Here is a 20,997-nt window from a genome sequence, read left to right on the forward strand (position 1 = left end):
ACTGAGGCATATCAATCAATGAGGAGCATAGCTAAACAGTCTCCACCTGAGGAAGGACACAGAGAAACTCCAGTAGTCAACAACTTCTTGCAACTAGTAGATAAGTCCTGGAGATCTGATGCACAGCACAGTAATTATAGGCAACAATACTGTATTATAAACTTCAAAGTTGCTAAGACACTAGATCTTAATTGTTCCCACCACAAAAAAATGATAATTATGTGACATGTTAGAGGTGTTAGGTAACACTATGGTGGTAATATTGCAGTATATAAATGTATCAGATCAACATGTTGTACACCGTAAACTTAAACAATGTTGTATGTCAGTTATATCTCAAAGGAAGAATAAATAAATAAAAATGGTGGAGAAAATGTTAATAATGCCAATTAAACTTAACAACAACAGCACAAAAAACCGGGCAAAGCTTCATAGGGGCATCTCTGTTTGGCAGAATATAAAAAATTGTGTTTCAAATGACCCTGAGGCATACATAAGAGGTCAGTTGCATCCACTCTGCTCTGTAAAAGAAAACAAGCTATACATTTGTATTGGGGATGGGGAGAATCTAATACAAAATGGTTAAAATACAGAAAAGAAAGGGAAAACATTTAAACTTTGATCCTTAAAGGAATAAACTTCACTTGTCCAGGAGATATTCCTTTATGCATAAATCTCTCTCTTTTTTGGACTGCTTTATTGAAAGGTAACTCATCCAAAGTATACCATTCAGTGATTTTCAGTACAGTCACAGTTGTGCACCCATCACAACAATCTAATCTTAGGACATTTTTGACACTTTTAAAAGAAATGTCTTACTCATTTGCAGTCACTTTCCATTTCTCTCCATCCTTTCCAGATCTAGGCAATCACTAATCTACTTTCCGTCTCCACAGATTTGCCTAATCTGAGCATTTAATATAAGTGGAATTATGCAATATGTGATCTTCCATGACTGGCTTCTTTCACCTTCGCATAATGTTTTCCAGGTTCATTCTTGTTGTAGCATGTATCAGTACTTCATTCCTGTTTATGGCTGAATAATATTCCATTGTATAGATAGACCATTTTTTCAGATTCATTGAGGTATAATTGCCAATTTAAATTGTAAAATATTTAAAGTGTACAATGTGATGAACAGATGGATTGTGAAAGGATACTCCTCAATGAGTTAACACATCCATCACCTCACAGATTTACCTTTTTTGTGTGTGTTTTTGAGGACATTTAAGTTTACTCTCTTAGCAGATTTCAGTTATACAATACATTGTTGTCAACTATAGTCACTATAATTGTGTTTTATATTAATTAGATCCTCAGACCTTTTTTCATCTTATAACTGAAAGTTTATACCCTTTTACCAACTTCTATCTATTCTTCTACCTTCCAGCCCCTGGCCTGGTAACCACTTTTTTTCTTTTTTTTTTGTGGTATGCGGGCCTCTCACTGTTGTGGCCTCTTCCGTTGTGGAGCACAGGCTCTGGACGCGCAGGCTCAGCAGCCATGGCTCACAGGCCCAGCTGCTCCGTGGCATGTGGGATCTTCCCGGACCGGGGCATGAACCCGTGTCCCCTGCATCGGCAGGCGGACTCTCAACCACTGTGCCACGAGGGAAGCCCCTGGTAACCACTTTGATAGACCACACTTTTAATCCATTCATCAGTTAATGGACATGTGGGTTATTTCCACTTTTTGTCTATTAGGAATAATGCTGATATAAACATTCAAGTACAAATTTTTGCGTGGGCATAGGTTTTTATTCTCTTGGGTATATACCTGTGAGTGGAATTGCCGGATGGTAACTCATTTGAGGAACAGCCATTCTGTTTTCCAGAGTGCCTGCATCATTTCATATTCGCAGCAGCAGTGTATGAGGGATCCAGTTTTTCTGTATCCTTGCCAGCACTTGTTACTGTCTTTCTTTTTGATTATAGCCATCCTAGTATGAAGTGGAATCTCATATCTGTGGTTTTGATTTACATTTTTCTAATGACTGTTGATGTTGAGCATCTTTTCATGTGCTTATTGGCCATTTATGTATCTTCTCTGGAGAAATATCTCTTCATATCTTTTGCCCATTTTTAAATAGGGTTATTTGTCTTTTTATTATTGAGTTGTATTTGCGGATGAAATCTAGTATGCGTTTGGGAGCGGCTTGTGAGATTATGCTGTCTCTGTGGAGCTGATCTCTTATAAATGACTCATAAATGGGAAACACTGCATGCAGTAGGACAGGCTGAGGTTCCAAGTTGAAATGACAATTAGTGTTCATTTCAAAGTGTCCTGTGTCTGGAAAATATTAATAGAATGAGTTGTTTAGTGAGATCTAGAAGATCCAAGTTTCCTGACTCCCCATCCAGTGATGTTTTTCTTTTTTTTTAAATTGTGGTAAAAAACACACACAACATAAAATTTACCATCTTAACCATTTTAAAGTGTATAGTTCAGTAATATTAAATATATTCACACTGTTGTGCAACCAGTTTCCAGAATTTTCTTATCTTGCAAAACTGAAACTCTGTACCCATTAAACAACAACTCTCCTTTCCCGCTTCCCCCAACCCCTAATAATCACCATTCTACTTTCTGTTTCTGTGAATTTCACTATACTTTAGATACCTCATATAAGTGGACTCATATAGCATTTGTGATCATTAATGATCAATGCAAATCAAATCAAATGCAAATCAAAACAATAAATATCACTTTGTACCCATTAGAGTGGCTACTGCCAAAAAAACCCAAAATAACAAGTATTGGCAAGGACGTGGAGAAATTGGAACCATTGTGCACTATTGGTAGGATTACAAAGTGGTACAATCACTATTAAACATGGTATGGCAGTTACTCAAAAAATTAAAAATAGAACTACCTTATGATCCAGCCATCTCACTTTTGGGTATATAGCCAAAAGAAATGAAAGCAGGGTCTTGAATAGATATTTGCACACCCATGTTCGTAGCAGCTGATCTCTTAATAAGTGCTGTTGGGACATCTTTTCATGTACTTACCGGCTATTTGTACATCTTCTTTGGAGAAATGTCTGTTCAAGTCCTATGCCCATTTTTAAATGAGGTTATTTGATTTTTTTGTTGCTGAGTTACAGGAATTCTTTTATGTCCTTTGGATATTAACTCCTTATGAGATACATGACTTGCAGATATTTTCTCCCATTCAGTGGTATGCCTTTTCACTCTACTGATTGAGTTCTTTGATGCACAAACGTTTTTAAGTTTGATATAGTCCATTTATCTATTTTTACTTTTGTTGCCTCTGCTTTTGGTTCCATAACCAAGAAATCATTGCTAAGTCCAATGTCGTGAAAAGTTTCATGATGCTTTCTCCTAGAACTTTTACAGTTGTAGGTTTTTATATTTAGGTTTTACTCCATTTGAGTTAATTTTTGTATGTTGTCCAACTTCATTCTTTTGCTTATGGATATCCAGTTTCCCCAGCACCATTTGTTGAAAAGAGTGTCCTTTCTCCATTGAGTAGTCTCAGCATCCATATCAAAGATCATTCGACTGTATATGTGAGAGTTTATTTCTGGGCTCTCGAAGTTTTTATTCCATTGCTCTATTTGTCTGTCTTTATATCAGTACTATGCTGTTTTGATTACTGTAACTTTGTAATATATTTTGAAATCAGAGAGCATGAGTCCTCCAATTTTGTTCTTCTTTATTAAAATTGTTTTGGCTATTTGGGGTCCCTTGAGATTCTATATGAATTTTAGGATGAATTTTTCTATTTTTGCAAAAAACGCCATTGGGATTTTGATATTGTGTTAAATCTGCAGATCATTTGGGTAGTATGAACATCTTAACCATGTGGTGATCTTTAATACAATATATGCTGTCTCATGCTCACTTCTAGACTTTCATATTTTGGTTGATACGTGGTCATCTAATTATTTCAGTTATAATATTTCAAAATTTTGATGCAGAAAAGTATAGAGAACCTTTTATTTGTTCAGCTTGTATTTGATGAGTGCATACTCTGTGCCATCTACTTTATATCGAGATTTAACAGATATTGACATTTTGTCATATTTGTGTCAGATTTCCTTTTTTAAATTACCATTGCAGGAACATTATATCATTGTCATAAATAAAAATATAAGAAAACATGTTCTATGAACAAATCAACATATTTTCAGTTTTCCCTTCCAGTTCTTTCCCAAAGTATACCATATTTTTCCAGTAGTAATCCTAACTTAGATGACATGTTGTACTCTGCTTCTTTCACTTAAGATTATATTGTAAGCATTTTTCATACTACAATGTGTTTTTGTAGTTATTCTTCTGATGATTTGTTCTTTTTGCCAAATGAGTATAAGAAGCTCAATCTTGGCCTTACCATTTACTAGGTTTGTGATCTTAAGAAAGTTTCCTAGGTTCACTGAAACTAATAGAAGTAAAAAGTAAACTTCTGATTATCTAAGCATGGAAATTACAACAATAACCTATGTCACAAGGCTATTATAAGGATTAAATGTATATTAAAATGTCAGGGACATGGTAAGCGCTTAATATGTGCTAGTTTCCTTCCCTTTCCTTTTCCCAGGGACCTAGTTTTTATCCTGTTCCTCCAGGGGTTGCCCTCAGAGACTCAAAACTTGCTCTTATTCCTCCAGACCAAGAAAGACCATCCTTACACTTGGAGAATTGAACTGGCAAAAACAGAAAAATACTGGGATGGCTGGTTCCGAGGCTTATCCAATCTCTTTCTTAGTTGTCCTATTCCTAAATTGCTGCTCCTGGCTGGTAAGTGTGTATGTGTTTTTATTAGGCAGCTTGGGCTGCCATAACAAAATACAATAGACTGGGTGGCTTAAACAACAGATTAATTTTCCCACAGTTCTAGAGGCTGGATGTCTGAGATAAGGGTTCCAGACTGGTCGAGTTCTGCTAAGAGCTTTCTTACTGACTTGCAAACAACCACCTTTTCACTGTGTCCTTACATGGCAGAGAGAGCGAGAACAAGCTAGCTCTCTGCTGTTTATTCTTATAAGGACACTAATCCTGTCCTGTGAGGGCCCTACCCTTATGACCACATTTAACCTTAATTACTTCCTCATTTAACCTTAATTACTTCCATATCTCCAAATATGGTCACATTATGAATTAGGCCTTCATCAAGTAAATTTGGGGGGAACACAATTGAGTCCCTAGCAGTGTATGTATATTGTCATCTCAGCATGTCTTTTTAAAACTATTTACCAAATGGGTAGCGACTTCCAAAGTGAAGTACCATCCTCACTCATTTGTGCCCTTTCTCCTCCCTTTGCCAAATCCCTAAACCTAACTAAGCATAAGCATCCACCTGGGATGGCCGAATTCTGGCCTGGCCTCTACCTGGTCAAGCCCAAGTCCTTCTCCATGAGTGGTATAAAGATATTCTGAGTATAATGGAAATTTGAAAAGTAAAACCCTATTTTCAGAAACTAGCTTAAACAAGCAAAGTGGTTACGGGGAACCTCAGCCTAGAAAGCTTCATGTGGTGAGAATATACCCTCAGGGAGTTAGGATTGGCATTAACATGAATTGAGAATGTCATCATGTTGACAGCTCTATAGCAATTTTTACTTCATTATTGAACAGCAAAGCCTATTTCACACAGCTTTTTTCTAGCAAGCTACTTATAGATTCTCTTATGTTGTTCTAGGTGTTGATAGATTGGATAAAGATCTGACTATTGGCCAAATGCAAGGTAAGCCGTGAAGAAATTATGTTCCTAGGTCCCCTGAGGGCAGAGAAATGGGCAGAGTCATGTGGAAATTTTCCATCTAAAAATGGGAATTATACTACCACATATGCCTCAGAGTTGTAAGGATTAAAGTGAGGCAATGTCTTTGAAAGGGGCATTATAAACTATAAAATACTCTGTGTAAATATACAGTATTGTAAAAGGAGATATTCTGAATACTGATCAGTATTTTTATTATTGTTAGAATTCTTAGGAAAGGGAAAGGTCCAAGATAACCCAGATACAAAAAGGTTGAACTCTATTTAGAAGACAGCATAAGGAGGTGGTAAAAGCAAGGACTCTGAGAAATGCGTTTGAGTATTGCTTCCTTCCTACTAATTTTTTTGACCTTGGGCAAGTTACTTGACCTGCCTTAGCTTTAGTTTTCTCAGTCTATAAAATGAAAAAATTGATGGCAACCTCACAAGGATTGTGTGGTATAATGAGTAGGAAAGTGACATTTTGTGCTTAGGTCCAGGTGTATTGGCTAGATGACTGTGGAGGTAGTGGAACCAATTTCATGGAAGCTTTTGGCTTTAGTATAGATGAAAGGCCTGGTGAAGGTGAAGTCAATAGGCACTGGCAACTTTGGGTTATAGGAAGAAGAGGTGCTAACTCCAAGGCCAAGGTTTCAAGCTTAAGCAGATTCTGTTCTTGACCTTCCTTCTTTTCTACTTACTCTCCCTGGGCAATCTCATGGCTCTCATTTATACCCTGATAACTCCCAAAACTAAACATCTGACTCATACCTCTCCATGTATCACACCTGCTGGATATCTCTACTTGGATGTCTCATGGGCCCCTCAGACTGTTCCTTGAGCTGTCCTCAAGCTCTCCACAGAGAAGGGGGCTATTTTCCTTGATAATAGTTGTTCAAAGGCCTCTGAATGATTTATCAAACTCTGACCTTAGACCCTCATACCATACCCTTCCCTTCCCCCAACTACATAGTGTCCTGAGGCCTTGAGCAGGACCACGGGCTGGGACTATGTGATTTTTTTGGCACTGATGTTGGTAATTCTATTTTATTTTTTAATTTATTTACGGCTGCGTCAGGTCTTTGTTGCTGCACATGGGCTTTCTCTCGTTGCGGTGAGCGGGGGCTACTCTTCGTTGTGGTGCATGGACTTCTTATTTCGTTGGCTTCTCTTGTTGCGGAGCACGGGCTCTAGGCATGCGGGCTTCAGTAGTTGTGGCATGTGGGCTCAGTAGTTGTGGCTCGTGGGCTCTAGAGTGCAGGCTCAGTAGCTGTGGTGCACGGGCTTAGTTGCTCTGCGGCATGTGGGATCTTCCTGGACCAGGGCTCAAACCCCAGTCCCTTGCATTGGCAGGCGGATTCTTAACCACTGTGCCACCAGGGAAGTTCTGACGTTGGTTATTCTGAGCTTAGACATTTTTCCATAAATTCAATTAAGCAAACCTTTTCTAAGCACTCTTTCTGTGTAAGACCTGTGCTTGATGCTGGAAACACGGAAGAATCACACATAGCTCTTGATACTATCTGAAAGCAGTTAATCTTGACTAGAATAGCATTTGGAATCAGTGTTGATCACCAGCCTTGGAAGCAGACAGTCCTGGGTTTGAATCACTCTTACTGGTTTTGTGGCCCGAGTGGATTGCTAGCTTCCTTAATTCTGAGTTTCTTCATCTATCAAATGGAGATAATGAAATAGCTCAATTCAACTGTGTGAGGTTTAAATGAGAAAATGTGGGTGAAGTAAAATAAATGATGGCTTCATTGTGTCCAGGAGGCACTCCTGATACCTCATTAAATCCCTCCTGTTTCCCTAGTAAGGTTTATGCCAAGACCACCTTCTCTTTCAAAGCATCCCATGAGTATGTATAAAGAGTAATGACATCCATAAAACAAAAGGAAATGGCTAAATCACCACAGATTCCAAACCACAGCCTTCCCAGCACTGTTTTAAACCAGCTGAATTAGTTACTGAATCCTAGAAATCCAGCACTCATTGATGGTGCAACTTAGGTGAATGATTTAGGCTCTCTGAACCTAAAGTTCCTCATCTGTAAGATTGGCGGGGAGGGGCTTCCCTGGTGGCACAGTGGTTAAGAATCCACCTGCCAGTGCAGGGGACATGGGTTCGAGCCCTGATCCTGGAAGATCTCACATGTTGTGGAGCAACTAAGCCCGTGTGCTACAACTACTGAGCCTGTGCTCTAGAGCCCACGAGCCACAACTGCTGAGCCCACATGCCACAACTACTGAAGCCCACGCGCCTAGAGCCCATGCTCCGCAACAAGAGAAGCCACCGCAATGAGAAGCCCACGCACCGCAATGAAGAGTAGCCTCCACTCGCAGCAACTAGAGAAAGCCCTCATGCAGCAACGAAGACCCAATGCAGACAAAAATAAATAAATAAAATAATATGGAGTTGGAAATATGCCCACCTCATAGAATAATTGTGAGGATTACCCATGATTATGTTATTTTATGTGTACTGGGTACAGCATTGTTAGTATGTGTGAGCTCTCCCTGATTCCTTATACCCACTCTTCCAAAGAGGAGTGAAAAATGCAGCCCCAGTCATCAAGGTTTGAGATGTAAGTTTTATCAGGTTATTTGCTCAGTTCATTCATCCAAGACTTACTAAGCACTTATTTAATATCTAGCCCTGGGTTGGGCCCTATTAGGGATATAGAGCAAGTAATGATATTAGCCCTGTTCTTATAGAAATGACACACTCCTGGGGAGGCAAGCACCAGTGGCATATAGATATTAGCTTATAGAACAACAGGGGCACAAGCTGCTCTGTGTTTGGATCCATTAAATGCATTAACAGTAGTACATTAGGAGATACAGGGGAGAGGGGACTAGGCTGGAGCACCCAGAGGCAGCTTACTGCAGGAAGAGGGGCATAAGCAGGACCTTACTGGAGGGAATGGTCTTAGTTCCTCTGCTGACTAATTAAGTGGCCTTGGGCAAATCACTTCACTAATCATGGCCTTGGTTTCATCATCTCAAAAAAAGAATTTCAGTATTTGTCCTGCTTAATTTTATAGGGTAAATTTGAGAATCAACTTAAAAAATGGGTAAATGAGTATTTTGAAAAAAGATTTTAAAGCACTGTGTAACTGGGGTAAGAATCCCAGAATGTGATAGCCAGGACTTCCAGAGCTTACTCCCTTATTCTGAGGCTCTGAGAGTCTGCTCTCTCTACCTTTGGGAGCTCTGGGTCCCATATTCTTTAGTCTCCTTAGAGATCTTGCTTTATCAGTCATTTCTGTTCATTCTTAATAACTGTCACATTAGTTGTGAGCTTACAGTGTTCTACAGGACAGTGTGAGAAAGTGCCTAGTACCGTGTCTGGCACATAGTTAAGCACTCAAATGGTAACTTATTATTGTAATAATAAATCTCAAAGTCCTTAACATGGCCTACAAACCCCTTAATGGTATGGTCCCTGCTTACCTCTCCAGCCTCATTGTTAACTCTCATGAGCACCATGCCAAAGTTTTTCTTTTCAGGAGCAAATACCATTTCATCCTTCTTTCTTTGTGTAAGTTATTTTTTCTGTGTGGGAAGCCTTCCTGGATCCCTATTTGATTGCAAAGCCCCTCTTCTTGTGTTTTTCCAGTTCCATATGCTCTGTGTTATCATAGGAACTACATGCTGCATTAAAATGTTGGTTTTTATGTTTTGCTCTCCCACTAGACTGTAGTGTTTACAGGACCTGTTTCTATGTGTCTGGCCCAAAGTAAATGCATACTAAATAGGTGTAGAAAGAAAAAGTGAAGGGAAAATGATTTGCTCAAGGTTACAATTTCAAGTATTACCATCCTCCTCAAAGGCTAGGTGTAATTGGGTCCAGAGTATTGGCAGGGAGGGGATGGGGGAGTCCTGGCCTCCTGGAGTGACCTGTGAGGCCGCAGAGATGGTAAAGAGAGGACCATTTTAGTCCCTGAGGTGGCTTTGGTTTGTATCTTCCCCAGGGAAGTTCCAGATGCAGGTCCTACCCCAGTGTGGCCATGCAGTCCATGAGGACGCTCCAGACAAGGTGAGTCTGGTGCTTGATGAATGTAAAAGGACAACGTGGAATAACTGTGGATCTCACAGAAGACAGAACCAGCCTCTGAGTCAGCCTGTGTCGCCTGCAGCAGCTGCTATGGGGCCTACACAGATGGGACTCCACCAGCTCCCCAGACCTCTCCCTGGCAGCTGCTTCTGGTCTTGGCTTTGTGTGTATGGGCTGAGGAGTTACTGGTGCCCTGCTATTTCACCCAGGGCCCTATGGTTAAGATCTTAAGCTCTACTTCTCCATTGCCCCCGAAAGCCAGATGGTAGAAGGGACAATCGGGTAGAAACTGCTCCCTAAACCACAGTCACAGTTAGGAATTAGTATGTGCTCCTCCTGTAGGAAAAAAGTGCTTTGTAACTCTAAGGGGATAAATAAGCCTTCACATCATTCCTCTTGACTTCTCTGGACCCATCCCTGGCAAATGGTGGGGAGGAGTCTCCCAGCCCTGCCAGGACCCAGGTCCTTTTGATTTCAGGCTCCTCAGAACTGTAGGACCCATGAGTCCACCAGAGAGCCTTACCTTCCAACAGAAGCCCACCAGACCTCCAAGGATGAACCCCGTTGCTACCCTTAACATGGCCTGGAATATCTCTCCCTTTTCCAGGTAGCTGAAGCTGTTGCCACTTTCCTGATTCGGCACAGGTTTGCAGAGCCCATCGGTGGATTCCAGTGGTAAGGAAGTACAAAGGTTTAAGGAGCCCAGCAGTGCTCCAACAAAGAGATATTTGCAAGGTTATAGGTATCTCTGCCTTACCCCTGCCTGGTTTAGGTCACCTTGCCTTTCTTCTTCCTCTTCAACACAGAGCCCAGCATGTGTGTTTCTGCAAAGCCATGGTTGGTTCTTTCCATGTGCTCTGGTTCAGTGAGTTGTTGCCTAGCTGACATTAAATGATGCCTAGTCCCCCACCCTCACTGTGATGCGTACTTCTTCTTAAGATGCCCCTTCCTGTGGAGGCTGGGATGGGAATCCGTCCTTTTCCAGGCTCTCAAAGAAGTTCTATATGCCTTCTCCTGCCCTGCTGCCAAGGAAGGTGGGACAGGTCTTGAGGCTGTGTAGAGATCCGGAGCAGGGATTCCAACCCCAGCATTAGTAACATTTGGGGTGGGTAATCCTTTGTGGTGCGGGCTGTTCTGTGCACTGTAGCATGTTGAACAACATCCCTGGCCTTTACATACTAGAAGCCGGTAGCACCCCCAAACACACACAGCTGTGACAGGCAAACATGTTTCTAGATTTTACCAAGTGTCTCAAGAGAGGCAAAGTCATTCCCCGTTGAGAACCACTGGGTCTAGAGGAACAAGGATGCCCCTCATCATAGGAAGCTCTCCGTGTGATTAGGCAGACATAGTAGGTCTCTTTGTTGAGGAGGAGGAAAAGAGGCATGGTGACCCAAACCACACGGTCCCGGCCCCACCTCAGGGAGCTCCCAGTCTTTGCTACAGGAGGCCCCTGATCCTCAGAGAGCCCACAGGCCTGATGAAGAGTCACACCTGCCAGTTGGGAAGAGTCTCTTATCTGATTTTGATGATGGTCTAGGGGAACTTGTTCCCCACCCTCAGGAAGTTTGAAGAAGAAAAAATGTTGAAGAAAAAGAAAGGCTTTCTGCATTAGGGAGTTCTGAATGCCGGGGCCTATGAGGTGTGGATGACAGAGCAGGGTAGGCATTGGAAATGAGGACAGGAGCCTGGTACAGTGAGCCACACAAGTGATTCCCTTATGCCAAACCACCCCTCAAGCAGCTGACCGTTGATGGATCCCAGGAATCAAAATAAAGACTTAGTTTCGCTTAATAAGCAGCATTTGGGGCCCCTGGCCCATTTGGAGCTGTGGTCAAATCGGCAGTACCCTGAGAGCAGACCCTGTGTCTTGCCCTGGATGGGGCTGAGAAGAGGTGGGAGAGATCTACAAAGGCCTTGGTGATCATTAGGGAGGGTTTCCTGGATGAGACAGGGTAAGCAGGGGGAAAGCTAGTGACGGTCACATTGTTTTCCACTCTCTTTCTACTCTTCACAGTGTGTTTCCTGGCTGTTAGTGACCTGCTCTCCTTCCCTCCCTCAACACTGAGCTCTGTTGTAAATACATCGCACCAGAGGCCACTGTGATGCCGCTGTCTCCTCCTCACCATCCTGCCCGACCATGTGACACCGGCTCCCTATAGACGGGCATCCCCAGATGTACAAGCCCTTTCGTGTATTCCTGCCGAAAGCATTGTTTTCCAGGGCCTTTGACCAACATTGGTCTCCCCAGTTTAAGGCTCCCCAGCTCCTATCCCTTCCCTGTTCAGGGGTAGCCCCTGCCTGTCCTCCCTGCCTTGCCTAGGGTGAAGCCTCCATCAGAACTGCCACCCTGGGCCCCTATTCCTGGCATTAGGCAATGCACCTGCGTCCATATGTTTCCCCAGGCTCAGGGACCTCCATTCCTTGAGATTGTTCTTGCCATGGTCCTGCCCTACCTCATGGGATGGACCACGTGCGGGATGGTCCTTATTTTTCCCTTTTAAATAAAATACCAGTCAGGTACCTTTTTATCCCCGTCTTACTATTCTAGGCTTGGAAGACCCAGGGAGGCCAGGATCTCATCCTTAGGTACAGGGGTGGGAGGTGGATAGCGTCACAAGAAACCAGCCTGAAAATCAGGCCTGGCCAGTCCAAGCACATGGCCTCCCATCTGGGGAGAGCCCACGGTCCCACTCCCACATGTCTGGGCACCTGCCCTGGGCTGAGGCCAGGCTGCTCCAGGGGTCTCTTGAGCCCTCACCTGCCACAGGGCAACCCAGGTTGAATACAGCCCACGCACAAAGCCACAGGCTAAGGCCCGTGGAGTTGTTTTTAAGAATCAAATTGAACCATTTTCATAATTGGTCCCTGGAGGTGTGCAGAGTGCCCGCTTGCCTTTTCTAGACCCACAGCTTATCTTAGCCATTTGTGGTTTCCATGTTACTCTTCATAGAATCAGTGCAGCCCAGCATCCTCAATATTTGCCCTCTTCCAGCTGCCTCATCACAGCACTTCAGTCTCCCCCTGCTGCCCAGGCACGCCATTCCCAAGGGCAGGGAGGGGCAGTCTCCTGCAGCCCATCTTTTCTGTGACTGTCTTAGGTGATGCGTAGCCCCCTCCACCTTTCGACCCAACAACTTCCTATTCCTGTCCTGCTGCAGGGTCTGAAGTCTGGGACCTACTTTGTTTCTTTGTTATTTATGATCTTGTTTAAAGAAAATAAATCTCCTAACCTTTATCTATCTGGTCTTTATGGAGTTGTCCTTATTTCTGTTGATCTGGGGGCAGGGAACATTTCACTGGATTTAGTCACCATAGAGCACCAGAAAAACCTCTTTCCTGTAGCCTATCAACATCTCATGCTCTGCCTGCTTCCCAGATCCATAATGCCCAGTGGAATGGACAGAACCAGCTACCACTGCAGCCTGGGACACCATATTCCAGTCCCATCTCTTCCAGTTATTTGCTGTGTTGACTTTGGCCCAGAACAGGACAGTTTGTACACCGTCCACATGACCTCAGGCACTCAGGGCTTTAAATCTGCCAACACCCAAACTTTGCTACACCTTAGATATCTCCTGAACTCTGGATACTTCTAGAGTTACTAGATACCTAGATACTCTAGGTCCATCTACTTCTCCATATCTCCCAGATGTCCAAAAGCCACTCATTGACCGTTCCTAAAACCGAACTCACCTTCCCCCTAAAACTTGTTCTTCCACCCACGTTTCCTAACTCAGTAGTGATAGATACCACCATCTCTCCACTTGACCAAACCAGGCAGCCAGAGTGCCCTAGATGGCACCCTTTCTTACATCCATATCCAGTCTGCCACCAACCCCTGTCCATTCTCTGTTCTGTGATATCTCCTTTCCTTGCCTCAGCCCCTCCCCTGGTTATCCTCTACATATTCTTGGAGTCCTCTTCCTAGTAGGCTTTGGAGCCAGGCTGCCTAAATTAGAACCTAAGGCCCATCCCTTACTGGCTGTACGAGATAGCTACGTACTCTCTCTCTTTGTGCTACAGTTTCCTCATCGGAAAAATGGAGATCAATAGTATTTACCCCACAGAGTCTTGAGGACTATGCAAGTTAATATAGGTTAAGTGGCTCTCAGTAACTGACACAGGGTAGGCACTGAATAAATAGTTCCTGTCATGTCAATCCCATATTATATTTAAGACCTTCTTTACTCAGAGTGGTTTGTGGGCCAGTAGCATCAGTATCATCTGGAAGCTTGTTAAAGATTTTGTCCCTACCCCAGACCTATTGAGTCGGTACTGATCTGCATTCCAACAGGCACATTAATCCTGAGAAGTTCTGGTTTAGATGTTCACTAAATATTTCTGAGTAAAGCATGAGCTCCCTAGCAGAGAAGAAAAGTGCCTTGTGTGTGATCTGCATCCTCTCACCAAGCCCTTTGGGGGTTGGGTGGGGAAAGGAGCAGGCCAAGGTCTCTTTGCTGGGCTGTGTGCACTCTGTCTACAGGGGGGCAGCATACTCAAATGCACGGTTTTCAGGGACACACATCAGACACTTGTTCACCAGGCAAGTCATAATAGTCATCAGAGTTGATCATCAGCTAATTCACTTTACACATATCTATTTAATCCTCACGGCAACCCTATGAGGTAAATGATGTTATGTTCCTTTTACAGGTAGGCATTAGGTCCAAATTTGTATAGCTCAGAAGTGGTGGTGTCAGAATTCAAACCTAGGTTGTTTCCTCTTCACGCTGCCTCTTGGACAATATAGGGGACCCTGGTCAGAGTTCTTTTTGGTGCAGATACTGGCAAGAGGATGATGACCAGCCTTGATGGATGGAGACTGAATGAAATGTTCATTGAACTTTGTGTTAGATACTGTGCTAGTTACTTACATCTTTATCCTTTGTATCCTTGTGAAGTATGGGCATTATCCCCAGTTTATTTATTTATTTATTTTTTAAGTTCACATAAATTATATTTTTAAGTTGAAGTATAGTTGATTTACAGCATTGTGTTAGTTTCAGGTGTACAGTAAAGTAATTTGGTTATACACACATGTATATGTATTCTTTTTCAGATTCTTTTCCATGATAGGTTATTACAAGATATTGAATATAGTTCCCTGTGCTATGCAGTAGGTCCTTGTTGTTTTCTATTTTACATATAGTAGTGTGTGTCTGTTAATCCCAAACTCCTAATTTATCCCTCCCCACCCCCACCTTTCCCCTTTGGTAACCATAAATTTGTTTTCTATATCTGTGAGTCTATTTCTGTCTTGTAAATAAGTTCATTTGTATCATTTTCTTTTTTAGATTATACATATAAGTGATATCATATGATATTTGTCTTTGTCTGTCTGACTTAATGTGATAATATCTAGGTCCATCCATGTTGCTGCAAATGGCATTACTTCATTCCTTTTTTATGGCTAAGTAATATTCCATTGTACACACACACACACACACACACACACACACACACACACCACATCTTTATACATTTATCTGCTGATGGACATTTAGGTTGCTTCCATATCTTGGCTATTGTAAATAGCACTGCAGTGAACATTGGGGTGCATATATCTTTTCGAATTAGAGTTTTTGTCTTTTCCAGATACATGCCCAGGAGTGGATCGCTGGATCATATGGTAACTCCATTTTTAGTTTTTTAAGGAACCTCCATACTGTCTTCCATAGTGGCTGTACCAATTTACATTCCTACCAACAGTGTAGGGGGGTTCCTTTTTCCCCACACCCTCTCCAGCATTTATTATTTGTAGACTTTTTGATGACGGCCATTCCGACCGGTGTGAGGTGATACCTCACTGTAGTTTTGATTTGTATTTCTCGAATATTTAGTGACCTTGAGCATCTTTCCATGTGCCTGTTGGCCATTTGTATGTCTTCTTTGGAGAAATGTCTATTTAGATTTTCTGTCCATTTGTGGATTGGGTTGTGTGTTTTTTTGATATTGAGCTCTATGAGCTGTTTGTATATTTTGAAAATCCCTTGTCGGTTGCATTGTTTGCAAATATTTTCCCCATTCCATAGGTTGTCTTTTCGTTTTGTTTATGGTTTCCTTTGTTGTGCAAAAGCTTTTAAGTTTAATTAGGTCCCATTTGTTTATTTTATTTTATTTTTAATATATTTATTTATTTATTTATTTATTTATTTTTGGCTGCGTTGGGTCTTTGTTGCTGCACGTGGGCTTTCTGTAGTTGCCATGAGTGGGGGCTACTCTTCGTGAGGTGTGTGGGCTTCTCATTGCGGTGGCTTCTCTTGTTGCGGAGCATGGGCTCTCTGCACACAGGCTTCAATAGTTGCAGCACGCAGGCTCAGTAGTTCTGGCTCACAGGCTCTAGAGCGCAGGCTCAGTAGTTGTGGCACATAGGCTTAGTTGCTCCGCGGCATGTGGGATCTTCCCGGCAGGGATCAAACCCATGTCCCCTGCATTGGCAGGCGGATTCTTAACCACTGTGCCACGAGGGAAGCCCCATTTGTTTATTTTTGCTTTTATTTCCATTACTCTAGGAGACAGATCCAAAAAAATATTGCTGTAATTTATGTCAAAGAGTGTTCTATGTTTTCCTACAGGAGTTTTATAGTATCTGGTCTTACATTTAGGTCTTTAATCCATTTTGAGTTTATCTTATTAGGTCTTTAATCCATTTTGAGGTGTTAGAGAATGTTCTAATTTCAATCTTTTACATGTAGGTGTCCAGTATTTACCCAATTTAAAGGCAAGGAAATTTTTTTTAACATCTTTATTGGAGTATAATTGCTTTACAATGGTGTGTTAGTTTCTGCTTTGTAACAAAATGAATCAGCTATACATATACATATATCCCCACATCTCCTCCCTCTAAGGCAAGGAAATTGAATTTCAGAGATGTGAAATGACTTGCGCACATACATGGCTAGGAGATGGCAGCATCTTTGAGTGGTCCACTATACCCCAGCAGAGAAGAAACCATTCATATATTCACATAACGTATCTTTAAGGAGCACCTGCTATGTTCTGGATGTAACAACATCCTTGTGAAGCCTACAGATGAGCACTCCATACTCAGGAAGAAAATAAAGGAGACCCTTGGACCCTTTGAATGAAGGAGTTCTATAGAGCCAGAAGGAACATATTTCGGTCAAACCAGGGGCCGTTCTGTCAGACACACACTCTAAGGAATGTCCAAGGAGAAATGTCCGAAAGGAGAAGGTAGGCAAATGGGTAGACACAGATCTAACGTTGAGGGCGGAGAATCTTGAGATTGAGAAGACTCAAAGGCATGAGGAGAGTTGGGCATGACTTGTGGTGTTATCCTCTTCTAAACCTGCAGTTATGAACATTTATTTGCTGATTAAGCAAACCTGAGCAGTTATTCTGTGCCAAGCCTCCAGTGGACTCTGGAGACAGAGATAAATAAATAATGAGACCCTTCAAATGAGCTCATAGTCTAGAGAGACCATTATAGAAACACTGCCCACATTGTTTAAAGGGAAAGGGACAGGTAAACCTCTTTGGAAACAGGTCAGGGATAGTTTCACAAAGTAGGTAGCATCTGAGTTGAGCTTTGAAGCATCATCACAAAATGGAGGTGGAGAAAGAAGGGAAATACTTTGCAGGAAGAGGGGGCAGCGTACACAACCCCAGGAGACTTGAAAGTCAGTCTGAGTAGATTAGTACGATTATTGTGGCTGGAGTAAAAACTGTAACAGGAGAGGCTGCAGGAGGCAGGTCATAAAGGCCTTGAGTGGCAAGGTGGGGAGTTGCCAGAAGTTAAGGAAAGTCACTCTGGTATCCATGTAGGTGGACTGGCAGGCACCAGACTAGAGGCAGGGAGAGCAGTAAAGAGGCAGTGGTAGTCTAGGTAAAAGGCAAAGGTATACTTAACTAGACAGTGGCTGCAGGGTGAGAGAAGGAGAAAGGCTCGATATTTTAGAGATGGAATGAACAAGACAAACTGATTTGGACAGTGAGGGGCCAAGGACCCTTAAGCTGAATTCAAGGGCCTGCCATCAGAACTGGGGGTGGGGAGTTAAAAGGTCACAACTTTTAACAAGGGGAAAGCAAGAAGAGCACCTACAACAGGAGTAGAGAAAGCAAACAGCAATCATACTCTTTCCTGCAGGGACAGTGTTTTGTTTGTAATCTTCGAGCCAACTCTTCTGCCCCAGCTGGCTGCCCCATCAGCAGCCGGAGTCAACACATTCTCGGTCTGGGTCCTGGGCTCAGAAAGTTATGTAAACTCAAGAGGTTCCGATATTCCCAGAGCTGGCTTCCTCTCCCAGCAGTTTGCTAGAAACCCCAGCCTGTAGCCAGGTGAAACCTTGGAACCTGAGACTAGTCAAGTGGCTGGCCTCTTACAGGTGGATGGAGGGAACAGTTAACTAGGTAGTTAGCTGAGCAATGGGGGGAGAAAGTTTTTTCCTGATGATCAATGATGATACCACAAATCAATGGCTAATCAAATGTAAACGTATATTAATTGACACAATACAGTATGTGCCATTTACAGAGCACATTTACAGCCTTTTGAGACCTCACAACTCTGTGGAGTGGGTAAGGCAGACAGATTAGCAATGCCACCCTACAGATGAGGAAATGAGAGCTCTGATAAGGAAAGTGATTTTCCCAAGGTCACACAACAGCTCCCCCTTTCTCCCTGCCCCCAGCCCCTGGGAAACTCTATTTTACTTTCTGTCTCTGTGAGTTTGTCTATTCCAGGTACCTCATATAGGTGGAATCATACAATAATTGTTCTTCTGTGTCTGGTTTATTTCACTTAGCATAATGTTTTCAAGATCCATCTGTGTTAAATCATGTATCAAAATTTCATTCCTCTTTGTGGCTGAATAGTATTCCATCGCATGTACATGCCACATTTTGTTTATCCATTCATCTGTTGTTATACATACTTGGGTTTCCACCGTTTGGCTATTGTGAATAATGCTGCTGTAAGCATGGGTGTATAAATATTTATTTTGAAGTCCCTGCTCTCAGTTCTTTTGGATATATACCTAAGAGAGGTATTACTGGGTTCTATGGTAGTTCCATGTTTAACTTTTTGAGGAACTGACAAACCATTTTCCACAGCGGCTGCAACGTCAGCAATGCATGAAGGTTCCAATTTCTCCATATCCTCTCTAACACTTAGTATTTTTCCTTTTTTTAAAAAAAAAAAATTATAGTCATACTAGTAAGTGTGAAGTGGTGCTCCTGTAGTTTTTGTATTCCAAGACAGCTAGATGTGGGAGAGAGTGAGTGAGGTGACCCAGGGCAGAGTCCCCATAAAGAGGGCTCTGGAATTAGGAATGTGGACTGATGCTGGCTGGCCCGGGCACTGGAGGCTGGCCCTGCCTGTCCCCAGGCCCACAACCCCAAGAGCCAGAGGGACTCAGGGAGCTGATAGAGAGGATGGCTTTTTCTGGCCTCAAGCACCAGAGGACTAACAGGCTCAGTGGCAGCCAGAGAAAGAATTGATTGAGCAGAGGCAGCAGGATAGATTGCCTTGCTCCTCCAGGATGAGCCCACTGACAATTCCTATTTCCTTTTTTGTTGCAAGAGGGTTAAAAATAGAAATTCCAGAACTCTAGAACCTGGAGAGCATTGTGGGAATTTCTAGGCTGATGGCATCCCCTAGGTGACAATGTGTAATTTTTAAAAGAATATTTAATATAATTTTTGATATGGTAAGGGGGGAAAAAATCTGTTTTCTGAAACAGATTAAAGAACACAAAGTTAGAGAAAATCTCTCCTGAATGATGTGTTTGAATTTTCAAGACTAAAGAAATTTTTAGATTTATCAGAAGGGTATGGATTTTTTCAGTTTTTTTATACACTTGTGAGTTAGGGAGATAAGCTCCCACATCTCCATCTCACACACACACACACACACACACACACACACACACACACACGAACCTCCTTATCATTCAAGGCCTAAATCAAGTGTCACATGAGCCCATCACACCAGAGATGTAGTGATACCCCTTCTGGACATGTAACGTGTTGCATGTCCCCTTTCCACTAGTATTGTCATTGTGTGGGTTTTCTTCTCTGGGAGCTCTTCAAGGATAGACAGTCAGAGTCATTGTCTCCAGCCCCAGTAAAGGGCCAGGCACAGAGGCAACATCAGTAAAGCTTAGTTGAATGAATGAGTGACAGCCACACATGAAATCTGTGCCCATGAAAACACCATCAAGGGTTGGTTGATTCCATCTTCTGCCCACTGTGCTCCTGTTCCAAGAAGCGGACAGGCATGGGTCTCTGAGCCCAGAAATCTGCCTTCTAGTCTTGGCTCTGCCACTGACACATTGTTTAACTATGGACAAGTCACTTCACCTTTCTGGGCCAGGGAAAGTAACTGCCGCCCTCTGGTCCCATAAGATGATAAGCAGTTGGACAGGAGGCATGATGGTCATTATTTTAGTTATGCCCATCTCAAAATGTGGTGAGAGAGACAGTAGTTATCTATGGGGAGCCATCTGATCCATGCCCTTAAATCCTTAACCAAAAAGACACCTCATTCCTTTGAGATTATATTTGATTTCACCATGGGCTACCCATTTAAAATGCAAATATGCCCCTGGCAGGGACAGCAGGACCCTGTCACTCAGACCTTAGGGGGAGCAGGCCTATCAAGCATTTGGTGGGAAGGGTCATGTGATGAAGAAAGGGAATAAAAGAGGATGGGGCAGAGGGGAAGAAGAGAAAGAGGCAGGCTCTGCTTCCTCAGGGGGAGGAAGTTGTGGGGATCCCAACGTGAGGAAGGAGAGGTTAGAAGCAGCTGATGGCGGGAGACCTCCCTAGCTCCAAATCCGTCTCTCCTTCTAGCAGAGGTCTTTTCTTTGAGCCTCCTTTCCTCTCTTGCCAAAAGGGATGATAATTGTGAATAAGATAAGGGAGATAAAATAGCCGGCAAAGAGCAGGCATAAATGTTTGTCTCCTCCCCCAGCCCTTAGCTGATTTCCTTGTTTTTCTGAGTATACAGCAGTCTGCAGGCAAATGTCCCTCTGTCCCCACCTCACCCCCTCTCCTTTGGCTTCTCCCAGCTTGAGCAACCAAGGCCCCCGAGCAGGGGACTCTTTTGAGTGGTTCCATGAAAGGGCAGTTTGTGCTGGCTCCTCTTGGCATTGCTGGATAAGGGCCCCCCAGAATCAACACCCTCTCACTTCCTCCTTCCAGACAGCTCTCCCTGCCATCTTGTGCGTGAATGGGGGACAGGTGAGGTGGCAGC

General features: G+C 42.8%; 1 protein-coding gene across 3 annotated transcripts in view; it reads left to right on the plus strand.

The window, feature by feature from the left end:
* PPME1 (protein phosphatase methylesterase 1) overlaps positions 1 to 13,017 on the plus strand; it is a 79,766-nt gene extending 66,749 nt beyond the window's left edge. Inside the window, exons 10-14 of one of the 3 annotated variants that reach the window (XM_007448091.1) lie at positions 4,592 to 4,763; positions 5,665 to 5,709; positions 9,697 to 9,761; positions 10,387 to 10,454; positions 11,797 to 13,017. In XM_007448091.1, coding sequence (XP_007448153.1) covers positions 4,592 to 4,763; positions 5,665 to 5,709; positions 9,697 to 9,761; positions 10,387 to 10,454; positions 11,797 to 11,815 — 369 coding nt within the window. In that variant the 3' untranslated portion in view covers positions 11,816 to 13,017. Of the gene's footprint in view, positions 1 to 4,591; positions 4,764 to 5,664; positions 5,710 to 9,696; positions 9,762 to 10,386; positions 10,455 to 10,585; positions 10,687 to 11,796 lie in introns of those variants that run through there. The other 2 variants (XM_007448092.1, XM_007448093.1) reach the window with 2 other exon arrangements.
* The last annotated feature ends 7,980 nt before the right edge of the window (positions 13,018 to 20,997 follow it).

This window comes from Lipotes vexillifer, unplaced genomic scaffold (genome assembly GCF_000442215.2).
Source record: "Lipotes vexillifer unplaced genomic scaffold, Lipotes_vexillifer_v1.1 scaffold640, whole genome shotgun sequence".
Classification (NCBI taxonomy): domain Eukaryota; kingdom Metazoa; phylum Chordata; class Mammalia; order Artiodactyla; family Lipotidae; genus Lipotes; species Lipotes vexillifer.